Below are 26,114 nucleotides of genomic sequence, written 5' to 3'. Positions count from 1 at the left end.
TCTATCTATCTATCTATCTATCTATCTATCTATCTATCTATCTATCTATCTATCTTGCCACATTTGTAAAGATGTCAGAGGACAATTTTCAGGAGTTGTTTTCTCCTTCCACCATGTAATAAATTCTGGTATCACACTCAGGTGGTCAGTTTAGTGGCAAACACCCTTTCCTGCTACATCTTTTTGTAGGCCCTGGCCTTGGAACTCTTGATCCTCTTGCATCTTCCCTTGAATGTTAGGATTATGGGCATGTACCACTCTGCCCAGCTAAGACAGCTTTCTTTTAGAAGCCGATTCTTACCTCTGGCATAAGCTATGTGCTTTTACTGTATGCACTCAGGGTGACACTTATTATTGCGACACTTATTAGGGGATTGCCATAGTCCCTACGTTGTATACTCCTTTAAAAAAAAAAAAGATTTATCTATTTTATTATGTAGACAATGTTCTGCGCCTGCATCTTCACCTGAACGCTAGAAGAGGGCACCAGATTTCATTATAGATGGTTGTGAACCACCACGTGGTTGCTGGGAATTAAATTCAGGACTTTTGGAAGAACAAGCAGTGCACTTAACGGCTGAGCCATCTCTCCAGCCCCGGGATACTCTTTTCTATAATCTGTTGTTAGACAGGCTCTCATTAAGTAGGCCTGGCTGGCCTTGAACTCATAGAGATCAATTTGCCTGTTTCCCTGAGTGCTGGGATTACTGGTGGACTCTGAACAGACATGGGATGAGTGAATAAGTAGGTTTATAATAAATGTTGCCTGTGGCAATAAATGAGAAAACAAAGCCCATAAGAGCTCAAATGACAGGGTCAAACTCATATCACCACCCAGAACAAGCAAGAGTAAGAGTGCCCAGGGGACTACCAGTATGCCTGGCATCTGCTGAATACTGGCAAAATGCTGGCAGTTTAGATAAATTAACTCACTTGCCAAGACTGTGTCTATCCTATTTCTTCACATGAGGAAGCTGAAGTACGAAAAAAAAAAAAAAATGTAAACTGCTCCGAGGGCAGAATGTACAGGTCTGGATGGATTCCAGAGCCCCAGTTCTGTCTGATACTTCTAGGAATATGTTCCCTTCAATAACCCAGCCTTACATAAACTACTGCTTTGTACCAGTAATCTGCAGATAGAGATAAAAACTGCAGAGAACTACTTTACAGGACTAAGAAATTAGGGGACTAACTCAAGGAATGGTCCCCAAAGGCTCGTAATTTGAAAGGATTAGGAAGCACAGCTTAGTTGGAAATGTGTGAGCCCACACTCAGGGGTGGGCTTTGAGGTTTCAAAAAGACACCAGGCCCAGTCTCTCTCTTCCTGCTGCCTTCCAATACAGACACAGAACTCTCAGCTGCCTCTCCAGCAACATGTCTGCCTGCACAACCCCATGCTTCCCACCATGATGGTAACTGAGTGAACTTCTGAAACCATGAGCCAGCTCCAATTAAATGCTTTCCTTTCTCAGAGTCACCGTGTCGTGGTTTATCTTCACAGCAACAGAATACTGAGCCGGGGTCAAGCTCTGCCATTCTGCTCTCCACAGGGAGCCATGTCTTGTAATGAAGAGCTAATATTGCTACATGCAACTGAAAGTCTCACACACGAGAAATGGGAATATAGTCAATGTGGTTCATAAGCCAGAAATTCCACTCCTCTGCATTTCCCTAAAAGATATCAGCATGTACACCACCGTGTCTGCAACTAGCAGTACTCTTGTGTATCCATACACCCAAACATGACGAGGGGGGTGTGTGTAGTGCTGGGAGTGAAGCCAGCTCTTACGCATGCTCAGTAAGTCCTTTACCTCTGAGCTACATCCCCAACCCTATCTACAACAATTATTTGAGACAGGCAAAAGTTAGAAACTACGCAAACATCTGTCAAAATGAATCTGGCTCAGTGTTTTAAGAGCACTTGTGCTCTTACAGAGCACTCAGGCTGAGTGGCTTACAATTGCCAGGGGATCTGAGCGCCTCTTCTGGCTTCTGTGTGTACCTGCATGTACATGCACACACCCAGGCGTGCTCGCACACGTAAAGTAAAAATAAATAAACAAGAATGAATGCTTAGTTGTGGCATGTAAATATGGGACACAGGCTTTGGTAAGGAGAAGAAAACCTGGAAGAAAGTATACATGGACAACTTTCTAAAACCTGACACTGACTAAACTAAGGCAAGTAGAAAAGACTATACAGCTGTACACTACATATGCAAGCTATACAGGGCTGGAGGCTAAGCTGTGGGGTTAGGAATCAGCACAGTGGCTACCCAAAGTGGGAGGGGGGTGGCTAACCCAGAAGAGGGGGGAGAGAGACTGACAACCCATGAGAAAGTCCTCAGGCATGCTAGGAATCTACCCAAGTGAGGTAAAGAGACTCAACTCTTGAGGGCTGGAGAGATGGCTCAGTAGTTAAGAGCACTGAAGCTCTTCCTGAGGACCTGAGTTCAATCTCCAGCAACTGCATGGCAGCTCACAATTGTCTGTAACTCCAAGACCTGACACCCTCACACAGAAATACATACAAGCAAATTCCAATGTCATAAAATAAGAATAAATTATTTTAACAAAAAGATACTCAGCTCTCTACTTTGTGAAAATTCAGTACTTTGTATACTCTTATATGCATGTTCTCTTTTTTCCTTTCTTCTTCTTTTTCTGTGTAGCCTTGGCTGTCCTGGAGTCACTTTGTAGACCAGGCTGGCCTTGAACTCAGAGATCTACCTGCCTCTGCCACCCGAGTGCTGGGATCACAGGCGTCCACATGGATTGAATGCTATTTCTAAATAAAGAGTTAACAGGAAACCCACGCACACCTCCAGAATAGCCACCACGGCTTGGGGAAAGAGTCAGCAGTCTCTGAAGATCTTGAGTGCTGCGGAGACTGACCTGCCAGCAGAGGACACAGTAGCTGATTCCTGGAAGAAATCTGAAGTCCACGAAGACATATGGCCTCCAACTTGTGCAGCTTCTACTAGTTTTACGTTTAGACATATTTTTACTCTAACTTGTATTAGTAGGTAGCATCCTTCACTGAGTTTTGAATATGATTCTGAATTCCTTTAGTTGGAACTGGGCCATAGAGCATATACTCATTTGTTAGAAATTCTAGTTTATGTGTTGTTAACAACTTCAGAGGAAAACATTACATGATTTGATACATCATTACTGTTTTAAAACTAGATCATGATTTTCAGAGTGCTTTTTCTTCTTTTCTTTTTTATGTGGATGAGTGTGGTTGTTAGCTGGGTGCGGTGGTATTACTTTGATTCCAGCACTTCAGAGGCTGGGGCAGGTGGATCTCTGAGTTCAAGGCAAGCCAGGTCTACAAAGCAGTTCCAGGACAGCCAGGACTGTTACACAGAGAAACCCTGTCTCAAAAAACAAAACCATGGATAGTTGCACATGTCTACCTCTGTGAGTGTGAGTGTGTGTGTGTGTGTGTGTGTGTGTGTGTGTGTGTGTGTGTGTGTGTGTGTAAGACCAAGGCTGTTGCTAGGAATCCTCTTCCATTGCTTTTCCATCTTATCCTTTGAGGCCAGAGTCTCTTAAGAGCTCTCAAAGCTAGAGCGCTAGCTAATTTATGGGGATCCCGTCTCTGTCTTCTCCGGCTAGAATTACAGAAAAGCCCACCACACCTACCTGGCATTTATACAGGTTATAAGGATATGAACTCCTGTCGTCTTGCTTGTGTGGCCAACACTTCAACAGTTCACTCATACACATACACGCCCACACATACTCCTCAGTCTCATCCATATGAGACAAAGCAGAAAGAGTAAGGAGTTATAATACAGGATGAAAAAGCAGAACAAGAGCCAGACATCTTTAAAGCGTTCTTACCTGTGCAGTTTGCCACCATAAAATGGCTTAGTATGAAAAGTGATGCTGGCCGAGTATCCGGTCTTTGCACAGTTGACGCTGACTTTGCCACCTAGTTCTACCCAAGGAACAGTCAGAATGGACCGGGCATATGCACAAGGCAGGGAAAACGTGTACTCTTCTCCATGCTCCAACAGACTAAGGATACCTGGATGTAAAAGCATGAGCGTGGTTAACATCTCTTCAAGGACACAGTTTTTAAAACTAGTTTTTCCTGTCTAGTAGTAAACACTATCATTTTAGAATCATTAATCTTTTGATGTATTGCCTCACTTGGCAGAATTTCCTGGTAATACTGGATCAGGGTTCCTTTCACTGTGACCCCTCTGGTCCTCTGGGTTCATGGGGCCTGTAATTCTTACAGTGCAAGCTGGCTAAGTTTCCCACCAATGCTCCTACAAGTTAAATAAAGCACTGGGGCTGAGGTGGGAGCCCTGCCGTGTAGCACCATGCTCAGACCCGGTCACCAGCAGCTCAGAGTCCCTCAGACAGTATGATGAGAAGGTATTCTTCGTTCTAGTCTACCTATGTGAAAGAAGAACACATGTAATCTTTTTATCAATAACTTTGATCATCCTAAGTCTTGGTTGCCAAATTCTGAAACTACAAGAGGTGTTGAGAGGGCTAGATGGTGATTTTTCAAACAAATATCATTCCATTGGGGGTTTCTACAGTAACTGATGTTATATAGTATTTATTATAGTTCATTGATTTCTATGAGTGTCTCTCTGTGTGTATGAATGTGAAGGCCAGAAGACAACCCTGGGTGTTGTTCCTCAGATAACATTCACCTCTAAGTTTGGAGACAGGGTCTCTTACTAGCCTAGAACTCACCATGAAAGCGAGAGTGGCTGGCTGACCACCGAGCCTCGGGATCCAGTTGTTACCTCTCCAGAAAAGGGATTATAAACCAGGTGCCTTGTTCTTACGCGTTCCGATAACTACTGAAAATTTTAGAAGAAGCGAAGACTAGCAGAGCTGGGTGTGCTGGTGCTTCTCACCCTGCTACGCGGGAGGCAGGCGCAGGTGCAGCTCTGTGAGTGTGAGGGCCGCACAGTCTACACAGTCAGGGGCAGGCCTGCCACAGCTACACAGAGACACCGTTTCCACCATGGTTGAATAAATACAGGGAAAGTAAGACTTAGGCTTGTTTGTTTGTTTTGAGACAAGGTTTCTCTTTGTAGCCCTGGCTGTCCTGGAAATCGCTTTGCAGACCAGGCTGGCCTTAAACTCAAAAATCGCCTGCCTCTGCCTCCTGAGTACTGGGATTAAAGGAATGCACCACCACACCTGTCAGTTAGTAATTGAACTAATTTCCCTCTATGTTGAAAACATAAAGGCAAAATGATCAAAAATCCTATTCTGATTGTGTGTATATGTGTATACAGTGTGCACATATTTGTGTGTTTGTGGGCACTCACATATGTATCTGGAAACCAGAGGAAAAACATCCAGCATTATCCTGTAACAAGGCTAACCTTGAATTAGAGATCTGCTTGCCTCTGCCTCTTGAGTGTTGGAGTTAAGCAGTGTCTACCAGCCTTATTTTTTAAGGCCATCTCTTTCTCCCTCTTCCCCCAACAGAGTTTCTCTGTGTAGCCTTGGCTGTCCTGGACTCACTTTGTAAATCAGGCTGGCCTTGAACTCACAGAGATCTTCCTGCCTCTGCCACTCCCAATCACAGGCATGTGCCACCATGCCTGGCTGAGGCCAACCCATTGGCCATGCCTGGCCAATGGGCAGTGGGCACCTGATCTGAGGTGCTCATGTCTGCAAGGCAAGCACTTGACAGAGCATCTCAGCATTTCCCTATTCCTTCATTTTATTTACTTGTTGCTAGGGGTAACAAAAAGCAGTGTCATTTCCAAAAGGCAATACATGACTACACGAAAGCACTTAGATAGTAAAGAAGTCACTATATCTCCCCTCATGATTCAAAGATGTTGAAAACGGCAATGCTCCTCCTTACGTATTTGAGAAGCAGAGGCTAGAGCAGCAGACTATTGTGTTATAAACTAGTAACAACAGTTGTCCTTTGGGAATACGTGAGAAAGAATGAGGCTCTAAATATGCCCAACTTCATAAGACCATGTCCTATTACCTCTAAATTTCAGCTAATCCTTATCTTAAAAATTAAAACTGAGGGGTGGAGAGACAGCTCAGTGGTTAAGAGAACTGACTGTTCTGCCAGAGAACCTGGGTTCAATTCCCAGCACACACAGCACTCATAGCAAAACACCAATGCACATAAAATAAAGATAAATAATTTAAAAAATTAAACATGACTATATAGGCACAGAAAAGCTAGTTCAAATTATCTACCTCTGAGTTAATGGGCTAGTGATGATTTTATTTCCTCTGAATTTGTTTGTTAGAAACAGGGTCCCACTCTGTACCTCTGGCTTTCCTGGAACTTGCTATGGACAGCAGGACAGCCTAAAACTCAGAGGTCTGTCTGCCTCTGCCTCTGCCTCTGCCTCTGGAGTGCTAGGATTAAAGGTATACTCTACCATGACCCAAAGTCAAAGTATTTTTATTTTCTTCAGGGAAAATACTTTACAGGTGTGGTGGTACGCACCTTTAATTTTGGTGAGTTTGAAGCCAGGCTGATCTACAGAATTCCAGACCAGCTAGAGCTACAGAGCAAGTTATTTGTCTAGAAACGAACAACCCCAAAATCTTTATATTTAAAATGTTAAAATATAATTTAAAGGGGAATTTTCATTTGTCCATAGTAATAGCGTATGATTACGGTGTGTCCCAACATACAGTGTGGAGCACAATACAAACTAAAACCAAAAAAGTAGCATATATAATGTTTACAGTCTCTAACTAGGCTGGAGAGGTAACTCAGCAGTCACAGGCACTAGCTGCTCTTGCGGAGGACCTAAGGGGCTCAGTTCCAGTCCCCCACGTGGCAGCTCACAACTGCCTGTACCTCCAATGTACAGAACCCTCTGTGGTTACTGCATGCATGTGGTGTACTTACATATGTGTAGGCAAAACACTCATACACATACCACCAAATCTCAAAACCCTACAATTAATACCTACAGAGCCTCTCCAAATTTAACAAGTTTGGAATAAAAACTAGAGGGCAATTTTTCTACTCACCTTCTCCCACCATTGTCACACCTATCGACATGCCTAAGAACTTGCTTTTAGTCCAGACATGTGCATTCACACACATCTTCCGTTCTGCACATTCTGCATAAAATCCTGATACTGGAGGGTGGTGGGAAACCTGCTCAGCAACAAATCTGACAGTGTAAGAGTCTGAGGAGCCCTGGGTCAGGGCCTCGTCCGGCAGAGGAGCGTGGTTTGTGACGACGGGGCTGGAAGAGCTCCCACCCGCGCTGGATGCCACTTCACTCCTGGGCACCCTCCAGGAGCAGTGGAAAGTTTCTCCGATAATGGGATTGTACGGCTTCTTAGCAATGGCTCCCTTTCTGCCTTCGTGAAATGAGGTAAGGTAGTACTCAACAAAGCGAATCATTCGGTCCTCTGGTGTGGCTCCGTTGGTGATGCCTATGAACAGGTCTGGATGAGACATGAAATCCGCATACATCTCCAGTAAGGAACGCTTCTCCAGGATAAACGTAGGAAGCACCACCTAAAGCATCAGTTAAGAGGGAGAATCAATACACATCCACATCTGCAAATAATTATCTCTACCACTAAGAGCATTTCATACAAGACAGGTATGAGGAACAGAAATGTAAACCAAAGGATCTGGTCTTCTAACAACAATAATAAAACAACAACAACAACAACAAAAAAAAACCCAAAACCAAGCCCAAACTTGTTTAAAAGGAGTTGAAAGTGCCTGAATGGTTAAGATTAAATAGAAATTCGAGACAAAAAGACAAGTTAGACAAAGGACTGCCGTGAGAGCAGCATGGACTGATTACTCAGGGGCTGTGCCTGAGCCTCTTCCTCAGGTTCCCAGGCTACATGAACATATAGCACACTGTAGAAAGCTGGAGTATTAGATGAAGCATGCTGGTTCTTCTTTCTTTGTAATTTAAAGCGTTAACTTTATTATTTTTAACTATCTATATTTGTGTGTATTTGTGTAGGGAATGTGCAGGTGAGTGAGTGCAGTTACAGCGAAGGCCAGAAAAGGCATCAGGTTCCCTGAATTACAGATGGTACTGCTCTTGCACAGGAGCAGTGCCTGCTCTTTCCTGCTTGAGGCGTTCCCTCAGTCCCTACCCCCTCTTTAAAAATAATCTTCGGGAAGCTGAGCATGACAGCACATGCCTATAATCTCAGCACGTGGGAGCATGAGGCAGGATTCCTTCAAATGTGAGGCCAGTATGGTTACTTAGTTTTTGCAAACTGGACCTGAGCCAGGATCATTTGGGAAGAGGGAACCTCAAGTAAGAAAATGCCTCTATCTGATTGGCCTGTAGGCAAGTCTGTAGGAGATTTTCTTGAGTAGTGATCGATGTGGGAGGGCTGAGACCATTGTGGGTGGTACTTCCCCTGGGCAAGGGGTCCTGAGCTAGCCACAAGGAGTAGGGCAGTAAGCAGCACTCCTCCATGGTCTCTGCTTCAGTTCCTGTCTCCAGGTTCCTGTCTTCACTTTCGTTTTTGTTTTTTTGGAGACAGGTGTCTCTGTGTAGCCTTGACTGTCCATCCAGAACTCACCTTGTAGACTAGGCTGGCCTTGAACTCACAGCAATCCACCTGCCTCTGCCTCCCTGAGTGCTGAGATTAAAGTCATGCACCACAGTGCCTGGCTTTGTCTTCACTTTTCTGCCTTGATGTCGATTCATGATGGACTGTGAGTTGTAAGCGGAAATAAACCCTTCTTCTTTTTTTTTTTTTTTTTAAGATTTATTTATTATGTATATAATGTTCTGTCTGCATGTATACCTGTATGCCAGGAGAGGGCACCAAACCCTTTCTTCTCCAAGTTGGTTTTGGTCCTTGTTTTCTCACACCCACAGAGAAGCAAACTAAGCCACAGGGCTACCTAGACAGAAACTGTCAAGACCAAACAAAACCAAGAGTGTGGGTACAGATCTCTCCACTGGTCATGGAGACTGGAGGAAGCAGCGTTCCCTTGACAGACAGGGTGTCCTGCGGTGGTGCACTGCAGCACCTGAGCTTGAGCACTGGAAGCCGTGCTGGAAGGAAGGAACTGACGCTTGACTGCAATGCCACACACATCACACAGACACACACAGTTTAAAAAGGAACGCGCCTATTAAGCACAGTAAGCCTAAGTTAAAAAAACAAAAAAAGTGTTTATTTTTCAGTGATGTAAAATGAATGCTAAAGACAAAAACTTTTCTATTTAAAATGCCGTAACAGGTGTGCATGGGAAACAATCATTCATCTCTACATTTACAGCCTTCAATGGACCCCAAATCTCAGATTCCTTGTGAGAAATGGCTAAAAGCCCAGGCTGGCCTTGAGCTCACTCTCCTCCCGCCTATGGTTCAGAACCACACGGGACTGTCTCCTGCCAGCAGTAGGCCTGGTGCCTGACCTGCTGCTACTTACCCTCGTTAGATCCATGCCCAGCTTGAGCTGGGACAGGAGGTGCAGGATAACACTGCGTTGCTCCTCCACGGCCCCCAGGTCATCCTCCTTGTCGTCACAGGTGTCCTCTATCTCATCACCTGCATCAATCTCTTCAGGCTCCTGGATGGGGAAGACAGCGGAGCCCACCATTACAAGTACTTACTGATATCTACTTAGAAAAAACAATTGAGCTTTGGAGACATTCATACTAAGTCTAAACAAATCAGGGGTGAGCAAAGCCCTTCTGGAAATAAAACTTCCATTATGAAGCCAAGAAATACATTTCCTTCGAAGACACTGTAGTGGTCCTGTGATGTACATAATATGTTTTAGAGTTGTCTTTTTTTTTTTAGACATGGTCTTACTGTGTACCCCTGATTAACCCTGCACTTACTTAGCCTGTGGCAATGCTCCTGCCTTAGACTCCTGGGGACTGAGACCACAGGAGTGTGCTAACACGCTCGGCTGCAATATACTTATTTTGCAGAAACAAAATATACTTATTTTTCAGAAAAGCCAAGAATGTCCCCTAAATAAACTCAGCTTTGGCGATGACCTGGGAATCACAACCACATCTACAATTTTAAGTAGTTTTTGTTTGTTTTGGAACAAAGTATCTCACCATATAAGGCAAACTGGCCTTGAACTCAGCCTTCCAAGTCTTGGTAGTAAAGGCATAAGCTACCAAGCTTTGTTAAATTCAGGTTTTAACTTTGTATTAATTAAAAAATTATGAGTGTGTGTGCGTGTGCCAGGAAAAGCCAGAAGCCATGGATTCCCTGAGTCTCGAGTTGTGAGCCACATGAGTGCCAGGAACCACACCCCAGTCCTCTCCAAGAGCAGTATGCTCTCTTAACTGCTTAGCCATCTCTCAAGCTGGAGAGTTGTAAGGATTAAGTATTTATCCTTGCTTAAGCTAAAGGCATAAAGTACAACATGAAGGTGAATGCACACCATGACAAGTCTAACTCTTGCTATTCACTCATTCCTGAGAAAAAGATCCCTAGCTACACATAGACCCTAGATACACGCAAAAACTCCATAGCCTCTTAGGTAGTCACAGTGCCAGCAAAAGTACTCTGTAGTATTTTAATTAATAATACCCTTAGACAACTGAAAACGTATACTTCCACGTCACTAGCTCCTAATGACTGGTCAAACAATTGCGTATTTATTACTTTATTTTACTTTTCTTTTTTAGGGTTTGAGATGAAGGTGGTAGTGAGGCTTCACTCTATAGCCCTGTCTTGCCTTTAATACTTAATAATTTTTGTTTATTTTGAAATAGTGTTCTCAAATGGCCCAGGCTGGTCTTGAACTTTCTGTCTTTGAACGTCTGATCCTCTTGAATTTGCTTCCCACATGATCAAATTATAGGCACATACCCGCTATGGTTCTGTGTGTATGTCTGTGTGTATACATGTGAAGTCCACAGGTTGATGTTAGAGATCTTCCTCTATTGCTTTTAACTTTCCTCTTTTAGACTAGTCTCAGTGACCTGGAGTTCACTGATTAATCCAGGCTAGCTGGTCCATGAGCTCTAGGTATCTGCCCTTCTCTATCTTCCTCTTCCTGTTCCCCGGAGCCACAGGAAAAGTTGCATGCCATTGCACCTGGTTTTCACATGGCTGCTGGGGAATCCAGCCTCAAAGTCTCATACTTGCACAACAGAAACTGCCAAATGACCCACCTCCTGTTCTTTCTTTCTTTCTTTCTTTCTTTCTTTCTTTCTTTCTTTCTTTCTTTCTTTCTTTCTTTCTTTCTTTCTACCTACCTTCCTACCTACCTTCCTACCTACCTACCTACCTACCTACCTACCTACCTACCTACCTACCTACCCATCTTTGCCAGGGTCTTACTCTGTATGTACTAGGGAGGCATAAAAACTCACTTTGTGGTCCAGGCTAACTCTGAACTTGTGCTGAGCCTTCTGCCTTGGCCTTTAGAGTATGGGATTTAAAGCTGGGGCTACCATGCCAGCTTTAAATAGCATGCTACCAGCTTGCTTTGAACAACAAATATACCAAAGTTCAATGGAACTCATCAGCAATTACAATGTTATTTTAGTGGCCGTGTCCTGCCTTTCACAGAACAGCTTGTTAACATCTTTCTGCAAGACAGCTGTATATACAGATGCTCTCTTTTAGACAGGCAATGGTGGCATGACGGTGTCTCACTGTAGCTGAGGTTAGTCTTAAATCCACAGCAATACTTCCTCTACCTCAGGCTCACACAGAGCTGGGAATACAGGTGTAAGCCATCATACGTTAATACTTACCAGGATTTTAAAAGAAGAAATTATTTTGTTTATGTCATTTTTATTTCCCCTGCCACAATTAAATTCTATTAAATAAGATACTCACATGTTTTTGTTCTGTGTAGTTAGACCAAAACCAAACCAAACACACAAAAGCAAGCAAACAAGCGCACACACACACACACACACACTCTGTCCTAACAAAAACCTCTAAGCCCAATCCCGCTCAGATACAAAATCAAGAACTTAAAATTCTCAAAATGTTATTTAATAAAACCCACAATTTAAACACACAACAATCAGGTCATAAGGTAAGACAGTGGGCTTCTAAATCCTTTCTCCTTAATTATTGTGTGTGTGTACGCGTGCCTGTACGCGTGTGGGCAGGCGCACATGCGCAGAAGACAGCTTTCAGGAGTGCTCCTCTTCTCTGGGTTCCAGGTCCCAAACTCAGGGCACAAGGTCCCTGCAGCAAGTGCGTTCACAGCAGTGTGTCTCTCTGGCCAGGGTTCTAAGCATCCTTTTGCTTTATCTTTCTGCTTTTTTCAAAGAATTCTGTAAACTCAATTCTGACAATCAATTATGGTCTGCCTTATTTTCTATATTAAGACTGCACAGACACATTTTGTGTGGGTATACCAGAGAGACTTCTGTTTTTGCGGCCTAGAAGAGAGACACATAAACCTTCTTAGGTCTCTGTTTCAGTGAAGAATCCACCTGTCAGGAAGCAGCTGCTACTTTGGGGCCTAGACCAGCTGCACATAAACATCTGCTTGAACATTCACTCTTAGAACTGGGAGAAGAATGAAGCCTTCTCTACACATGGGCACCAAGTAAAACCACTGTAGGAGATGAAATAATTATGAGACCTCGGAGAAAACCCTTCTGGGTCTTGGTTAAATAATGGCCTTCAACACTGAGAAAGGTAGTGTGACATCTGAGGTTGGAACTTAGACTTCAGATTAATAATGCAAATAGAGCTTTAGAGGATGTGGTGTCACTCAGAGGAGCACATGCTCAGCTATCGGAGACCCTGACACGCTCAATCCCAGCACCAAAAACTAAAGAGTAATGATAACAACAAAACCCAGTTACTTCATGGTTTGAACCTCCTCTGCTGGAAATAATATAAAAGAAAAACAACCAGGTAGGACAACTCTAGGGGAATAGAATTTTTAATATTAAGAAAAAAATTATTTCACTTACTTACTTTGTATGTGTGTATATGTTGTGTGTGTATGTATGTGGGCACCTGTGGGCCATGGTGTACACATAGAAGTCAGAGGATAACATGAAGGTGTCAATTCTCTCCTACCATATCAGTTGAGTCAGTCCCAGGGACTGAACTCAAGCTGGCAGGCTTGGTGGCAAGTTCCTTAACCCACTAAGCCATCTCGCTGGCCCAGTTTTCACCACTTTAAAACAAACAAACAAAAACTCAAATAACTTATTGAAATAGAAAAAAAAATATTTATTTATTTATTTTTCGAGATAGGAACTTGCTATGTAGACCATGCTGACATAGAATTCAAAGATCTGCCTGCCTCTGCCTCCTAAGCGCTGGGACCGAAGGTGTAAACCATCACACCTGGGAAGAGAAATTTTATTAAGAGCTGAACGCTAACTCTAAATCTGGGTGTGAACAGAAGAATTCAGATGCTTTCCCCCCTTTTCTGGACTGTCTCAGGTATCACAGGATGGCCTTGAACTGGTATATTGCTGAGATTGAAAGTGTGCGCCACCACACCTGGCTGGATGTGCTCTTTCTTGTTTAAAAGCTTAAACTAAAAATACACTACCAAACTTCAAAAAATGTTGCAATACGTGAAATCCTCACAAACACAGATGGCTAACAGTGACAGTGGCCAAGGGTGAGTGATTGTCTAGGAACTTGTGCTATCTGGAGATTGCATGGGAAAAAGAAATCACCATTCTACAAGATTCATGCTTGCTTCTTTTTTTGTCTTGATGTCAGCGTTGGGGCAGTAAGAAACTACAGAATTAATTAATTTTTTAAAAATTATTTCTAGGGGCTGGAGAGATAGCTCATAGGTTAAGAGCAACGGCTGCTCTTTCCGAGGTCCTGAGTTCAATTCCCAGCAACCACGTGGTGGCTTATAACCATTTGTAATAAAATCTGGTGCCCTCTTCTGGTATGCAGATGCACATGCAAACAGAATACTGTATAAAAATAAATAACTCTCTTAAAAACCTCCCAGATCCTGTGCCCATCCCTTATAAAAGTCTTATTTTGCTTCCAACATGCTCTGCATTCTCATTTGAAATTACGTGCTGGGCTATCTTACCTTCCAGTTTATGGTCTTTCACTAATACATCTCCTCTCTGGTCTGGCCCTCTCTCCAAAGCTATGGTTCCATCACCGTGAGTGCGCTTCAGCAACATTACTGCACATCCCTCTCCTGTAACATTCAACATGCTCACAATTACACTAAACCTTCCTCAGAAGGTGCCTTCTGATTTTCATGGCTTTTGCACTAGCAACAGAATTCTATCTTGTTATTTTGGCTCAAAAGTCTCCAATCTGTCATAGGCTGACTTCTGTTATTTGAAATGTGCGTTGCTGATTCACCTGCTGTCATTTCTACTTCCACAGTCTTCCAAGTTCTATCATATTTCAATCTTGCATATATCCCTCCCCAGGCACATGACCCCACTGTCTCTCATATTAAGACTAAGTACCGCCTGTCTCCTGGGAGCACGGGTCACACTGTATTCTATGGAGCACTGCTGCAGGAAGTGCCACTTTACACTGAGGACAAGACTGTAGTACAGAACAACACTGTGTTGTAGGAAAATAAAATGCTGTTGGGCTATATAAAGTTTATTATTAGGCCTATGATTATCACGGTGATAGTATTTAACCTGCTATCATAAATAATAATACACAGACACCTGTTGATTTTTGTAATTGCCTTGTTTACCTGGGACTGGGCAGACATTTCACTTACACTGTTTCAACAACCTCACCATCCATTTCTACCTCCCAGCCCCCATCCAATGCCATGTGCAAAAATCATCCTCATCTGGTCTACCTTTCATCCACAATCCCATGGTACTTGCTTGTATTCTTCATTTGGGCCTTTTCATACCATTATTGGAATCCTTTCTCCCAACCTACGTGTTTTTTTTTTCTCCACACTAACCCATCCTCACTTTCAGTTGGTCTGTCTCCCATGAAGCCATGCCTGCCCCATTTTGCCCTGACCAAGTATAGGCTGTTTAATCAATCAATCAATCAATCAGATAAACCTGTCTTAGGTAGGTTTATAAAACAAAGATAGGTGTAACCAGATCTTAAGAGCCAACAACATACATCAGACCAAACTCCAACAACCCTGTGACTGGTTCCCTTAAGCAAGACACACTCTGCTAAGATAACTTTATTCTCATCACAGTCTCTCAGAGCAGTATTACCACTACTTTACCAGTGAGGAAGCTGAAGCTTTTTTTTTTTTTTCTTTTGAGAAAAGGTCCCATAATATAGTTATGAACAGCCGGGACCTCAGGCTGGCCTTGAACTCACAGAGATCCACATGCCTCTGCCTACCAAATGTTGGAATCAAAGGTGTACAACACTATGCCCAACCTTTGGCTCACATTATTAAACAGAAAATTCCAAGTTCAAAATTGTCAGGCAATAAACACACACACACACACTCACAGCTTACTAGAGTAGACCACCCAGGTTATTCTTCCATTCTGAAATCCACTTATTCCACCTACTTTTCAAACCCTGCCTCCATTCAAAGCCCAACTTTAAAAGCTTTGTCTCCAAAGCTTCCCTCTTCTACATCACTCAATATCCCTTTTCCTTCTCTTAAGGGCCAAATCACAAGAGTGCAGGTCCTATCAATTAATGAAAAGTATTTTGCATTCCCACCTGCTTGTTTTACTGTACAGACGTCGTGGCTGCAAGCACACGCTACGCCTCTTCAATGAAAGAACTGCGCCTTCTTGTTTGTGCTTGTCCTCTAAGCCCAGACAGCTTGGTATCTACTAGTGTGTGTGCACGTGCGTGTGCGTGCATGTGGCTGTTGCATGTTATTTTCTTACTTAGCCTGCTTTCCTGGACTTCCCTGCTTTTCATCTCCCTGGCTTCAGTGTTCCTTCATAAATTCAACGTCTTTGCCAGGATTGTCTTATTTTTTAACAAATAACTTGCTGGGTTTGGAGGCGAAGGCTGGGCTCACAGCAGACAGGGTCAAGCCAGTGTGCTAGTGCTCCTTGGAACTGACACCTCTTAAAATGGCAGATGATTTGGACAGGAGATGCAGGAGCCTCAGCCGCCTTTCCAATGCAGTGCTCAGCATTACGTAAGAATGGTTTTGATGTGTTCAAAGGCAGGCCATGTAAGATCGTCAAGATGTCTACTTCGAACACTGGCAAGCATGGCCATAACAAGGTCATATGTTGGTATTGACATTTTTACTGGGAAGAAATATGAAGCTATCTGCCTGTCAACTCATAAAGTGGATGTCCCCAATATCAGAAGGAATGACCTCCAGCTGACTGGCATCCTGGATGGGTACCTATCCCTGTTCCAGGACAGAGGGGAGGAACGAGAGGACCTTCGTCAGCCTGAGGGAGACCTTGGCAAGGAGACTGCGCAGAAGTATGACTGTGGAGAACAGATCCCGATTATGGTGCAGTCTGCCCCTGACAAAGAAGGCAGCTGTTGCAATCAAGGCCATGGCAAAATACCTGGCTCCTAGGGTGGCGGTGGTAGTGGCAGTGATCCTTGAGCATACAGAGGCCCCTCCCCCAGCCAGGTTCTGCTCTGGCTAAGCCCAAGGCTGGACTCCTATACAATTTATTTGATGGTTTATTTTGGTTTTCCTCACTCCTTCAAACTGTTGGGGAGACCTTGCCCTTCACTTAGCTCCCTTGGCCAGGAATGAGGGAGCCAGAGCCTTGGTGAGGCTACCCACCTCCTCCCTTGCCACCCTGGTGGTGGAAACGGAGTTGGGTGCTGCTGTGGTTTAGGTTCCCCCTTCCCTTTTCTTCTGAACTCAATTTGGAATCAGAAAGCTGTGGATTCTGGCAAGTGGTCTTGTGTCCTTCACCCCTAAGCACCACTTGTAGAGCCTGGGAAACCAGTCCGCTTCCCTGCCTGTGTCTCTTCCCAAACCCCTTGAGGGGTGATGAGAAGGGGGAGGGGCATGATCCCTCCTCAGGCATCTGGGAGGGTCCTGTCCCCATGAGCTTTACCCTTTCCTTCGGGCTCTCTCCCTGACACATTTGTTCAAAACTCAAACCTGAAAAAAACTACAAGTTTAAAAAAAAAAAAAAAAGTAACTTGCTAGTGTATTGATAACCATAAAGCCTCATTATTCTTGACTCAGTAATTTTATCAGGGATATAAAAATGTAAAAAATAAAAATAAAAAAGCACAGAAGGAAAAAATAGTTAACAACAGTGTTATTTCTAAGAAAGATGAACGAGTTATTTAACAACAGGGACATTAACTTAGTATCTTATTTTGACTTTCAAACATTAATTACATAGGCCAGAACACAAGACAGAAAACAAAAAACTTCAATTATCTATCCAATTATGATAGCCATAAAAACAGCAGACATGAACAAAGGGCAAAGCAAACAGAACAAAAACAACTTAATTTGTAACAACAGTACTTATGCAGCAGAAAACAACACTGTAGCTCCTGGAAACAGAATGAGCACCACTTTCTGTAACTACTGAAGCTCAGATCAACGGCTAAGAGTAACATCTGTAACAAATGTATTGGAACCGGCTTACTATAGTAAACAAAGCTTACAGTCTCAATAAAATTTTAAGCTTGTAAATGTGATAGCAGTGATTAATAAACAAAAGGAACTGGACAATGGGTGGTGGTGGTCGCATATTCCTTTAATCCTGGCCTTCAGGAGACAGAGGTGGGCAAATCTCTGAGTTAGAGACCAGCCTCCTCTAGTCCAGGCCAGCTACAGAGAGAAACGCAGTCTTGAAAAGCAAAACAAACAAACAATAACATACAAGCCCAGTGTAGTGAGCAGCTGGGTGTGGGTGCCTGTGAGTCCAGGCAGAAAGAGGGATTGTTGATAGTTTAAGGCCAACTAGGGCTACATATATATATATAAAGTTCTAGGCCAGCCAGGGATAGAGTGAGACCCTCTCTCTCAAAAAAAAAAAAAAAAAAAATCAAACAAACAAATATCTGTATCAGGCAAAAGTAAACTCAAACTAAAAAGGGGACATCATTCTACCTGGAAAATCCATGTTCAAGTTCAATTTAGAACAACACTTAGAAGCTGCAAGAATGTTACTTTAGTGTTCTGTTGACAAGAAATAACAAAAACAACACTGCTCCTTTCTTCCATCGAAAGCAAGTTTTCATATTTCCTTACCCTTGCTAATACTCCAGATTCTGCAACAGACTGTGCTTCCGGGACTGCTGTGGGCTTGCTCGGCTCAGTTGCATAGGGTTGCTCAGCTCCATTTTTATAGTGGTTTGATAAAGGTATCTTTGGCTCCAACCACTCAATTGTCGTTCCTGATGAAGTAAGAGAAAAATTTTGCTGAGACTCGCTCATAATCTGGGAAGTGCAGCAGATCTGGGTTTTATTAGACAATTTTGTTTTGACCCTCCAAGACTAAAGCAGTTTAACCTGCACTAAAAGGAGACAGCTATTCAACCTCATTAGCATGAGCACCATGATTGGGTATTTCACAACAGGAAACTTGCAACTTGAAATGAGATACTATGTAAAAGGAATCAACCCTGAATAGGGCTGATCTTGCTCCTTAGACAAGGCCGTGAATCAAGTGAGCTCTCACACGCTGGAATAGTCATTGGTATCGATTATGTCCCTCTCATAATCAAATGTATATAATTAGACTTTAGTGGAGAGCTACTCCAGAAACCTTAGTTGGTAATACAGTATAATTTGTTTAAATTAGGGATTACAATTTTCCTAACCAATCAAAATAACTCACTGGCTCTAATTTAAAAACCACATATATATCCTTTATTTAAATCATGAACAGCTCAATATAACTTTTAAACTGACAAACTTTTCTACTGAATAAATAGAGCTGACCTAGTGAAAACCAGTAGTCACATTTAGAGACCTGTCATCTTCTCAGTTAATGAGTCGATGGTCTCTTGTTACCCTCAACTAGTTTAACCAAGTAGATTCTATGCCTAATCAATAATGGAAATGTTCCATTTGATTTCAGATGCTGATCTGGGTTTCACAGAAGCTAGGTTATGGAGAACAAGAATAAGGGATACTCAGACTACGACAACAGAAACTGAGACCAGGAGGACATTTACTCAGTCGAATGCCAGACTTCGCAAGAGAAGTAAACGACAAGTAAATTGCCCACCAGGGTATGCTGCTTTGCCTTCTTCAGTGGCACGTGGCACTGGGAGGCATGAAGACTGAAGGGATCCTGGCTAAGGTCAGGGGCCTGTTGTAAAGTTGTACAGAAATGAAAACACTCTTCCTCTCACTTAAATATCTTTTACTATTATCACTATCCAGATTTTTTTTTTTTTTTCTAAAAATAAGACCTGTGAACATAAATTAAAAGGCCCATTTTAGGAGGCTACTGAGCTAACTAGTATAATAAGACTTTATCAAAGCAATCATCTGACCTCAATGTCCCTCCAAATCAACACACAGACAACTGAGTCTTCAGGTAACATCTATTTAGACCCTATGTCCAGGCACAGTACAGGCACACACTTGTCATCCTAGTACTTAGGAAGCTGGAGCAGGAGTAGCTGAGGCTAGCCTGGGACACATTGTGAATTTATGGTCAGTCCAGGCTAAATAGTGATACCTTACCCATGAATGAACGAAACAAAAATATGACTTTATGGAGTTAAACATTCTTATGAACAAAGGCTTCATTTTTTTTTGTGTGTGTGTCACTGAAGAATTTGAATTGAAAGGTAACAGTTTTCCTAAGTTATACTTTCATTCTGAAGTGACTTAAAAATAAATTTCTACATGCCCAATATGGAAAAGATGGCAACCGTAGTGAGAAACAGCAATGGCAATTAGTAATTTCCTCAAACTACCTACAAACCTATGCTCCAAAATGTCTGATATGAGAACAAAGTTCACTTTAAAACTTCAAAACTTTTGTAATTAATTCAAATTTACTCACACATCTTTCCTCAGTCATGAAGAAACATCAACAAATAAGAATTTATAAGTTTAGCTGGGTGCAGTGGTGCACACCTGTAATCCCAGCACTCTGGGAGGCTGAGGCAGGTGGAGATCTATGAGTCGAGGCCAGCCTGGTCTACAAAGTGAGTCCAGGACAGCCAGGGCTACACAGAGAAACCCTGTCCCAAAACAAAACAAAAACAAAACAAAAAAACCCAAAACTCTTATTAGTTTAGGCAATACCAGTTTCACAATTGTTTTAAAAATGATAAACATTATTTAATCAAGTTTTATTTAGCATTTAATCTAGTAACCATCACCAGTGCTACCTGATTAAGAGTTTTAACAATTAATAGTACAGACTAGAAATAAGTTGTTTCATTTTCCTAGCAAATTCATTAACTAAAATTAACCCATATTTTTTTTTTGTCAGGGTTACTCATGTAATGTTCAAATTAGGGAAATAACTTGAGTAAACCAAAGTGCTCACTTAAGGATGAAATACAACCAGTAAAGAGAATGTAACTCGGAAAATATTCCTGATATTTGATGAAAAGCATATGATACGATATGACACAATATAATACTAAAGAGTAAATGAGCAGTAGACAAAGCTGAAAATCAGGACACATTGCCAAAGATTCTACCCTGAATACCTGAACACACAAATAAAGAAGGATGTCACTAAGTTTAACAGAAGGTGAGTTGTAAACTGGGTGGTGGTGGCACACACCTGTAATCCCAGCACTCTGGGAGGCAGAGGCAGGAGGATCTCTGTGAGTTGGTAGCCAGCCTGGTCTGCAGAGCAAGTCCAGGACAGCCAGAGCTGTTACACAGAGAAACACTGTCTTGAAACACACACACACACACACACACACACACACACACACTTGAGTTGTAGATTTACCTTTGGATACGTTGAATTTGAGGTCTCTAAAAGTATATTCAATTATGTTAAACATTACAGCTAAAATTATTCTGAATTCCAAAAACGGGATACAATCAGGAAGTTTGTATCACACTATGTGCTAAATAAAAACCAAGCATTAGCCGTGAGAACAAATACACCCCTTTCAATGTTTGAAGGGCAGTGTTAAGCCTCCCTGTAATCTCTGACTTACCTGAGGGCAATGCACTCTTCTGGTGTGATGCATGCTGCAGCTGGAGAATGTGAAAGCAGTCATTTAAGCAGTTCATAGTTGCCATGGAAGTAGCTTTGAGCATCAAGAGGTCCTGGTCCAAGGAACTAAGAAGGCCAGAAGCAGGAAGGCATTCAATCCGTTTAATTAGGTCTCTTTGTTGTCCTTCAGCATGAGACATCATCTGAGGAAAGCAAAAGTCCTGTGGGTCTCGCTCAAACACAAGACATGTAATATTTCCTGGTCATTTAAATAATAGTATTCATTCTCTGAAGCATTTTCAGGGTAGATCAGGCTTTGAATTTTACTTGAAGTTTGCTAGGCTATTTTCTTGCTTTAAAACAATTATTTTATGTGTATGGGTAATTTTGTCTGCATGCATACACATGTACCACTCACATGCAGTGGCCCCAGAGGCCAGAAGAGGACATCAAATCCCATAGGACTGGACCTACAGAGAGTTGTGTGCCCCCAGGTGGGTGCTGAAGAATGAACGCAGGTCCTCTGGAAGAGCAGCCAGTGCTCTTAGCCAGGCCTAGGCTATTTTCAATTAAAGGGCACTTAATGGTGCCTACCAACTGAAACTTGTGACCTTTGTCAGCTGTACTTTTTCTCTGGAAGCTATAAAGCACAAAATGCTTGCCACTTTCTGCTAACAGTATTAATTTATCCAAGCGACAGAAAGAACCAGTGTTGAGTTTTGAATTTCACAGTTAAAAATTAAGACATTCTTTGATTAGGAGCCTTATCTACAACCACTTCCACCACCACTACTACTACCCTTCTCCCCACTTGACATGAATCTGTGTAGCCCTGGCTGTCCTGGACTCACTTTGTAGACCAGGTTGGCCTTGAACTCACAGAGATTCACCTGCCTCTGCTTCCTGAGTGCTGGGCTCAGGCACGAGCCACTGCGCCAGCCAGTGGTGTATCCACTTCTAACAAGGCCAATGGAATAAGAAGGAACAACTTAGTATTTGTAGAGAAGAACAATTTATGATACTTTCAAGTGTAAGCAAAGGTTCTAAGATTGCTTATTCCTGAAAACTACCTTAATTCACACAGAAACTCTGTAATGGAAACCTCTGAACATTTAGAGGCTTGGTTCTAGGTCACACACACACACACACACACACACACACGAGGTCCTAGCATATCTTTGTTCTTTGGCTTGGCTACCAGCCAGCAGGTTCCAGAGAGCCTTCTGTCCCTGCTTCCCAGCGTTAGGGCTGCAGGCACAACAAGCTGCCTTTTCACGTGGGTGGGACTCATCTAAGCGCAGGTCCCCATGATGTGTGGCAAGTTCTTTTAACCCCTGAGCCAGCTCCCCAGCCCCCGTTCCCTATCGTTATGCATACAGTTTTTTGGGTTGTTAGCGAAAGTGGGATGCGAAGTGGACTTCTGAAGCCAGTCCAGTCCACCATGTGAAGCAGTTCCTAAAACCACGAGCCACAGGTGAGCTTTAAGCATTTAACTTTCCCATTAAAGAAAAAAAAAAAAAAAAAGGCTTTAGATGAGATGCCTGAACGTAAAGATACCTATAGAAGCACACCTAAACACGTGAGTGTACAGGTGCTCTGTATGTGTACAATTTTTTATGAATTTATTGAAATAGGGTCTCCCTTTGTAGTAGAGGATTACCTGGAACTTACTATGTAACCCAGATTGCCCCCAAACTTGTGGCAGTTAGGGCTAGGGAGAGACGGCTCAGCAGGTAAAGCTATTTGCCAGTAAGCCTGACAATCTGAGTTTGCTCCTCAGAACACACATGAAGGTAGAAGCCAAGAATCTACTCATGAAGTTGTCCTCTGACCTCTGCATGTGCACAGGGACAAATGCACACCCACATACATATATAGTAAATACATTGTTCAAACAAACCAAAGAACCCAAAACTCAGGCTGGAGAGATGGCTCTGCTGTGAAGGGCACTTGCACTTTCAAAACCCTGGGCTTAATTCCCAGAACACCACAGCTACATAGAACTCCCTGGGACCCAACACCTCTTCTGGCCTCCTCTGGCATTGCAAGAATATATATACACACAGAGAAGCAGGTACTCACATACCTAAGAATAGAAAAATTAAAATTGTGAGCTGAGCAGTGGTGGCGCACACCTTTAGTCCCAGCCCTCGGAATTAGGTGGATCTCTGTTTGAGGCCAGTCTGGTCTACCAAGTGAGTTCACAGAGAAATCCTGTCTCAAAAAACAAAAACAAAAAAATTAAAATGTTATTAAAAAGAGAAGACGTGACAATTCTCCTGTCTAAGATTCCTAAGTGCCAAGATTACAGACATGAGCCACCATGCCCATGTTTTTATGTTTCTTATATAAATTTGGGGACTAATAAGGCTAAGTAGCAGAAAGTTTGCCTAGCGTAAGGGAAGCCCTTTGTGCAATTCCTAGCACTATAACACATACATATACACATACATACATATGTATGTATGGCCTTGAACTCACAGAGATCCACATGCTTCTGCCTCCCAAGTGCTGGGATTTAAGGTGTGTGCCACCACTGCGCTAAGCTTCAATTCTTTATCCCCAAACACACCACACTATAACTTGATGAGGGGCTCACTCTCCTCAGCCCTCTGTTTTAAAACATTTGAAGCATTTATAGTACATCCTGTTGTTTTTTTAAGATGAGTCTTTAGTAGGCCATATGTCCTTCTTACTAGGTTTAATTACAATTGTTTTCTGAGACAGGATCTCACACTGTAGCCCATACTGGCAATTCTCCTACCTTGGCATTCCAAGGCATAGTCCACCATGCCCAGATTAATGACTCTTTTATCACAAATAAACAACAAAGGAACCTGTAGTTTTACTTGAACACAAAAAGACAGATACAGATTTAAAAAAAAAAAAATCAAAATGATATAGATTCTTGAAAAAAATGACAGTATCCCAGCACATAGTTGTAAGACATGAAGAATTTAGAGTATCTATCAATCATATTATCGTTATCACTTATCCTAGCAGAACGGGTGGGAAACACTGAAGGGCCTAAAGGACACAAAGAGAACTTAGAGCACTGAGAGACCCAGGCACACTGCTGCTCTGTGTACCTGGCCTTCAAGGCATACTTACTTCTCTGACTTCCATAAGATGGTCTGGATGCAAGTGAGCTCTTTTGTTCACTGACTGCAGTTTGGAATGTCCGACATTAAAAAAAGAAATGGCACTCTGACTTGGTCTCCTCTGGGATATGGGAGAATTGCCACTAGACGCAAGTGAGAAGCTCCGGGACTTCAAAGGAGGGTTATTCTGTCAGAAAAAGAAAACAGTATCTCTTGTGCTTTTTAAAATTTTGGCTCTTGAGAGCAACAGAATCAAAAAATCTGGGCACAGGGGTCTTTTCTGAGACTGATACTCCAACCAAGGACCATTCATGGAGATAACCTAGAAGCCCTGTACAGATGTAGCCCATGGCAGTTCAGTGTCCAAGTGGGTTCCACAGTAATGGGAAGAGGGACTGTCTCTGACATGAACTCAGGGGCTGGCTCTTTGATCACCTCCCCCTGAGGGGGAGCAGCCTTACCAGGCCACAGAGGAGGACAATGCAGCCATTCCTGATAAGACCTGATAGACTATGATCAAAAGGAAGGGGGAGGACCTCCCTTATCAGTGGACTTGGGGAAGGACACCCATGGAGAAGGGGAGTGAGGGAGGGATTGGGAGGGGTGGAGGGAGGGAGTTACAGGGGGGATACAAAGTGAATAAAGTATAATTAATAAAAATTTAAAAAATTTTTTGGCTCTCTTGCCATCAAACTAGCATATATTTCAGCTTTATACATGGATAATTTTGAGACTATATTAACATCAGATTTGACATAGGGAAATTTCTGAAGATTAATTTTATGCTATTAAAAAATAAAGAAAATTTGAAATTTCCAGTTTGTCATTCTCAAAGAATTTTTATATTTTTTTTTGAAAGTCTACTAGAAGAATAATATGTTTCTGATTTGCTATTCTAAACACTGGAACACAAAGACAACATAATACGGGTAATATATGCATTCTGTATGCAATAAGATAGCACATTCCTAAAGACAAATCCAGGTGTCCTTTGGAACAATCTGGTGCTTTCTGATCACTGTCACTGACTAGCAGCTTGCACCATGAGTAGATTATACTGTATTTCCCAGAGACTAGACATCAGACCTAATACGATGTTTTGTTTGTATTATTTTGAGAAAGGGTCTTACAATATAAATTCAGCCCAGGCTAGCATCAAAATTAACAATCTTGCCTTAACCTCCAAAATGTTATTATTACAGCTTCCAACATGCCCAGACCTAAATCAAAATTTTAAAAAATTAGTGGGAAGAATGCTAGGAAAGAAAAACAGAAAATAAAAATATGAAAAAACTGTTAGCCTCAGATACAGAATTCTTTAAATGAGCTACTCATGGACCACTTTTCAGACATCCCCAGATTTCAACAATTCAGACCCTCCTTTTCACCTTAAAACAAAACTAAACCAAAAACACTCTAAAGAGCTAAGCATCATAAACAAAGAAACAAAACACTTCCGAAAAAAATAGATGTAAATTACTAGGCCAGTGAGACTCCGTGACTAAAAGCATTTGCTGCGAAGCCTGACACCCTGAGTTCAGTCCCTGGAGCCACACTGACAGCGGGAGCCGACCCCTCAAAGTGTCCTCTGGGCCCCACGCACAGCGTGGGTGGGGTGCATGTGCACACACCCGAGAATGACTGAGACTCTTTTTAAAAGGATTCATAAACTATTAACCAAGAAGCACATGAAAAGGTACTCAGTATGAGCAGTCATTTGAGAAATACAATGAAAATCAGGAGTCCACTAGAAAATACAGAAAAATTAGGGCCCAGGGAAATGGCTCAGTTCTAAAGTGCTTGTAGTATAAGCATGAAGGCTCGAGTTCAGATCACCAGTGCCCACACAAACAGCTGGGCATGATGCTGAATGCCTGTAACACCAGCACTTGGGAGATAAGAGACAGGTGGGTCCTGAGAGCTCAGCGCCTGCCAGATAAGTCAAAGAACTGAGCTTCAGCCTCAGCTCAACAGCCTGTCTCGATAAAGCAGGGGGTGACTGAGCATGACACTCAGGGTTGAGCTATAGTCTCCACATGCGCACGCACACATGCG

General features: G+C 42.5%; 1 protein-coding gene and 1 pseudogene across 1 annotated transcript in view; one reads left to right on the top strand and one right to left on the bottom strand.

Annotated features, from left to right (window-relative positions):
* Osbpl11 (oxysterol binding protein like 11) overlaps nucleotides 1-26,114 on the bottom strand; it is a 64,029-nt gene that overhangs the window by 11,901 nt on the left and 26,014 nt on the right. The window contains exons 5-10 of the mRNA XM_055625119.1: nucleotides 24,070-24,246; nucleotides 20,960-21,161; nucleotides 18,066-18,211; nucleotides 9,402-9,542; nucleotides 7,002-7,500; nucleotides 3,849-4,035 (exon numbers count right to left, since the gene is read on the bottom strand). Coding sequence (XP_055481094.1) covers nucleotides 3,849-4,035; nucleotides 7,002-7,500; nucleotides 9,402-9,542; nucleotides 18,066-18,211; nucleotides 20,960-21,161; nucleotides 24,070-24,246 — 1,352 coding nt within the window. The remainder of the gene's footprint in view (nucleotides 1-3,848; nucleotides 4,036-7,001; nucleotides 7,501-9,401; nucleotides 9,543-18,065; nucleotides 18,212-20,959; nucleotides 21,162-24,069; nucleotides 24,247-26,114) is intronic.
* On the top strand, nucleotides 15,943-16,485 carry LOC129689789 (eukaryotic translation initiation factor 5A-1-like; annotated as a pseudogene).

This window comes from Psammomys obesus, unplaced genomic scaffold (assembly GCF_907164565.1).
Source record: "Psammomys obesus unplaced genomic scaffold, mPsaObe1.curated_primary_1811, whole genome shotgun sequence".
Lineage (NCBI taxonomy): Eukaryota > Metazoa > Chordata > Mammalia > Rodentia > Muridae > Psammomys > Psammomys obesus.
Note: the sequence above shows the minus strand (reverse complement) of the source record. Positions and strands in the feature narration are given on the sequence as shown.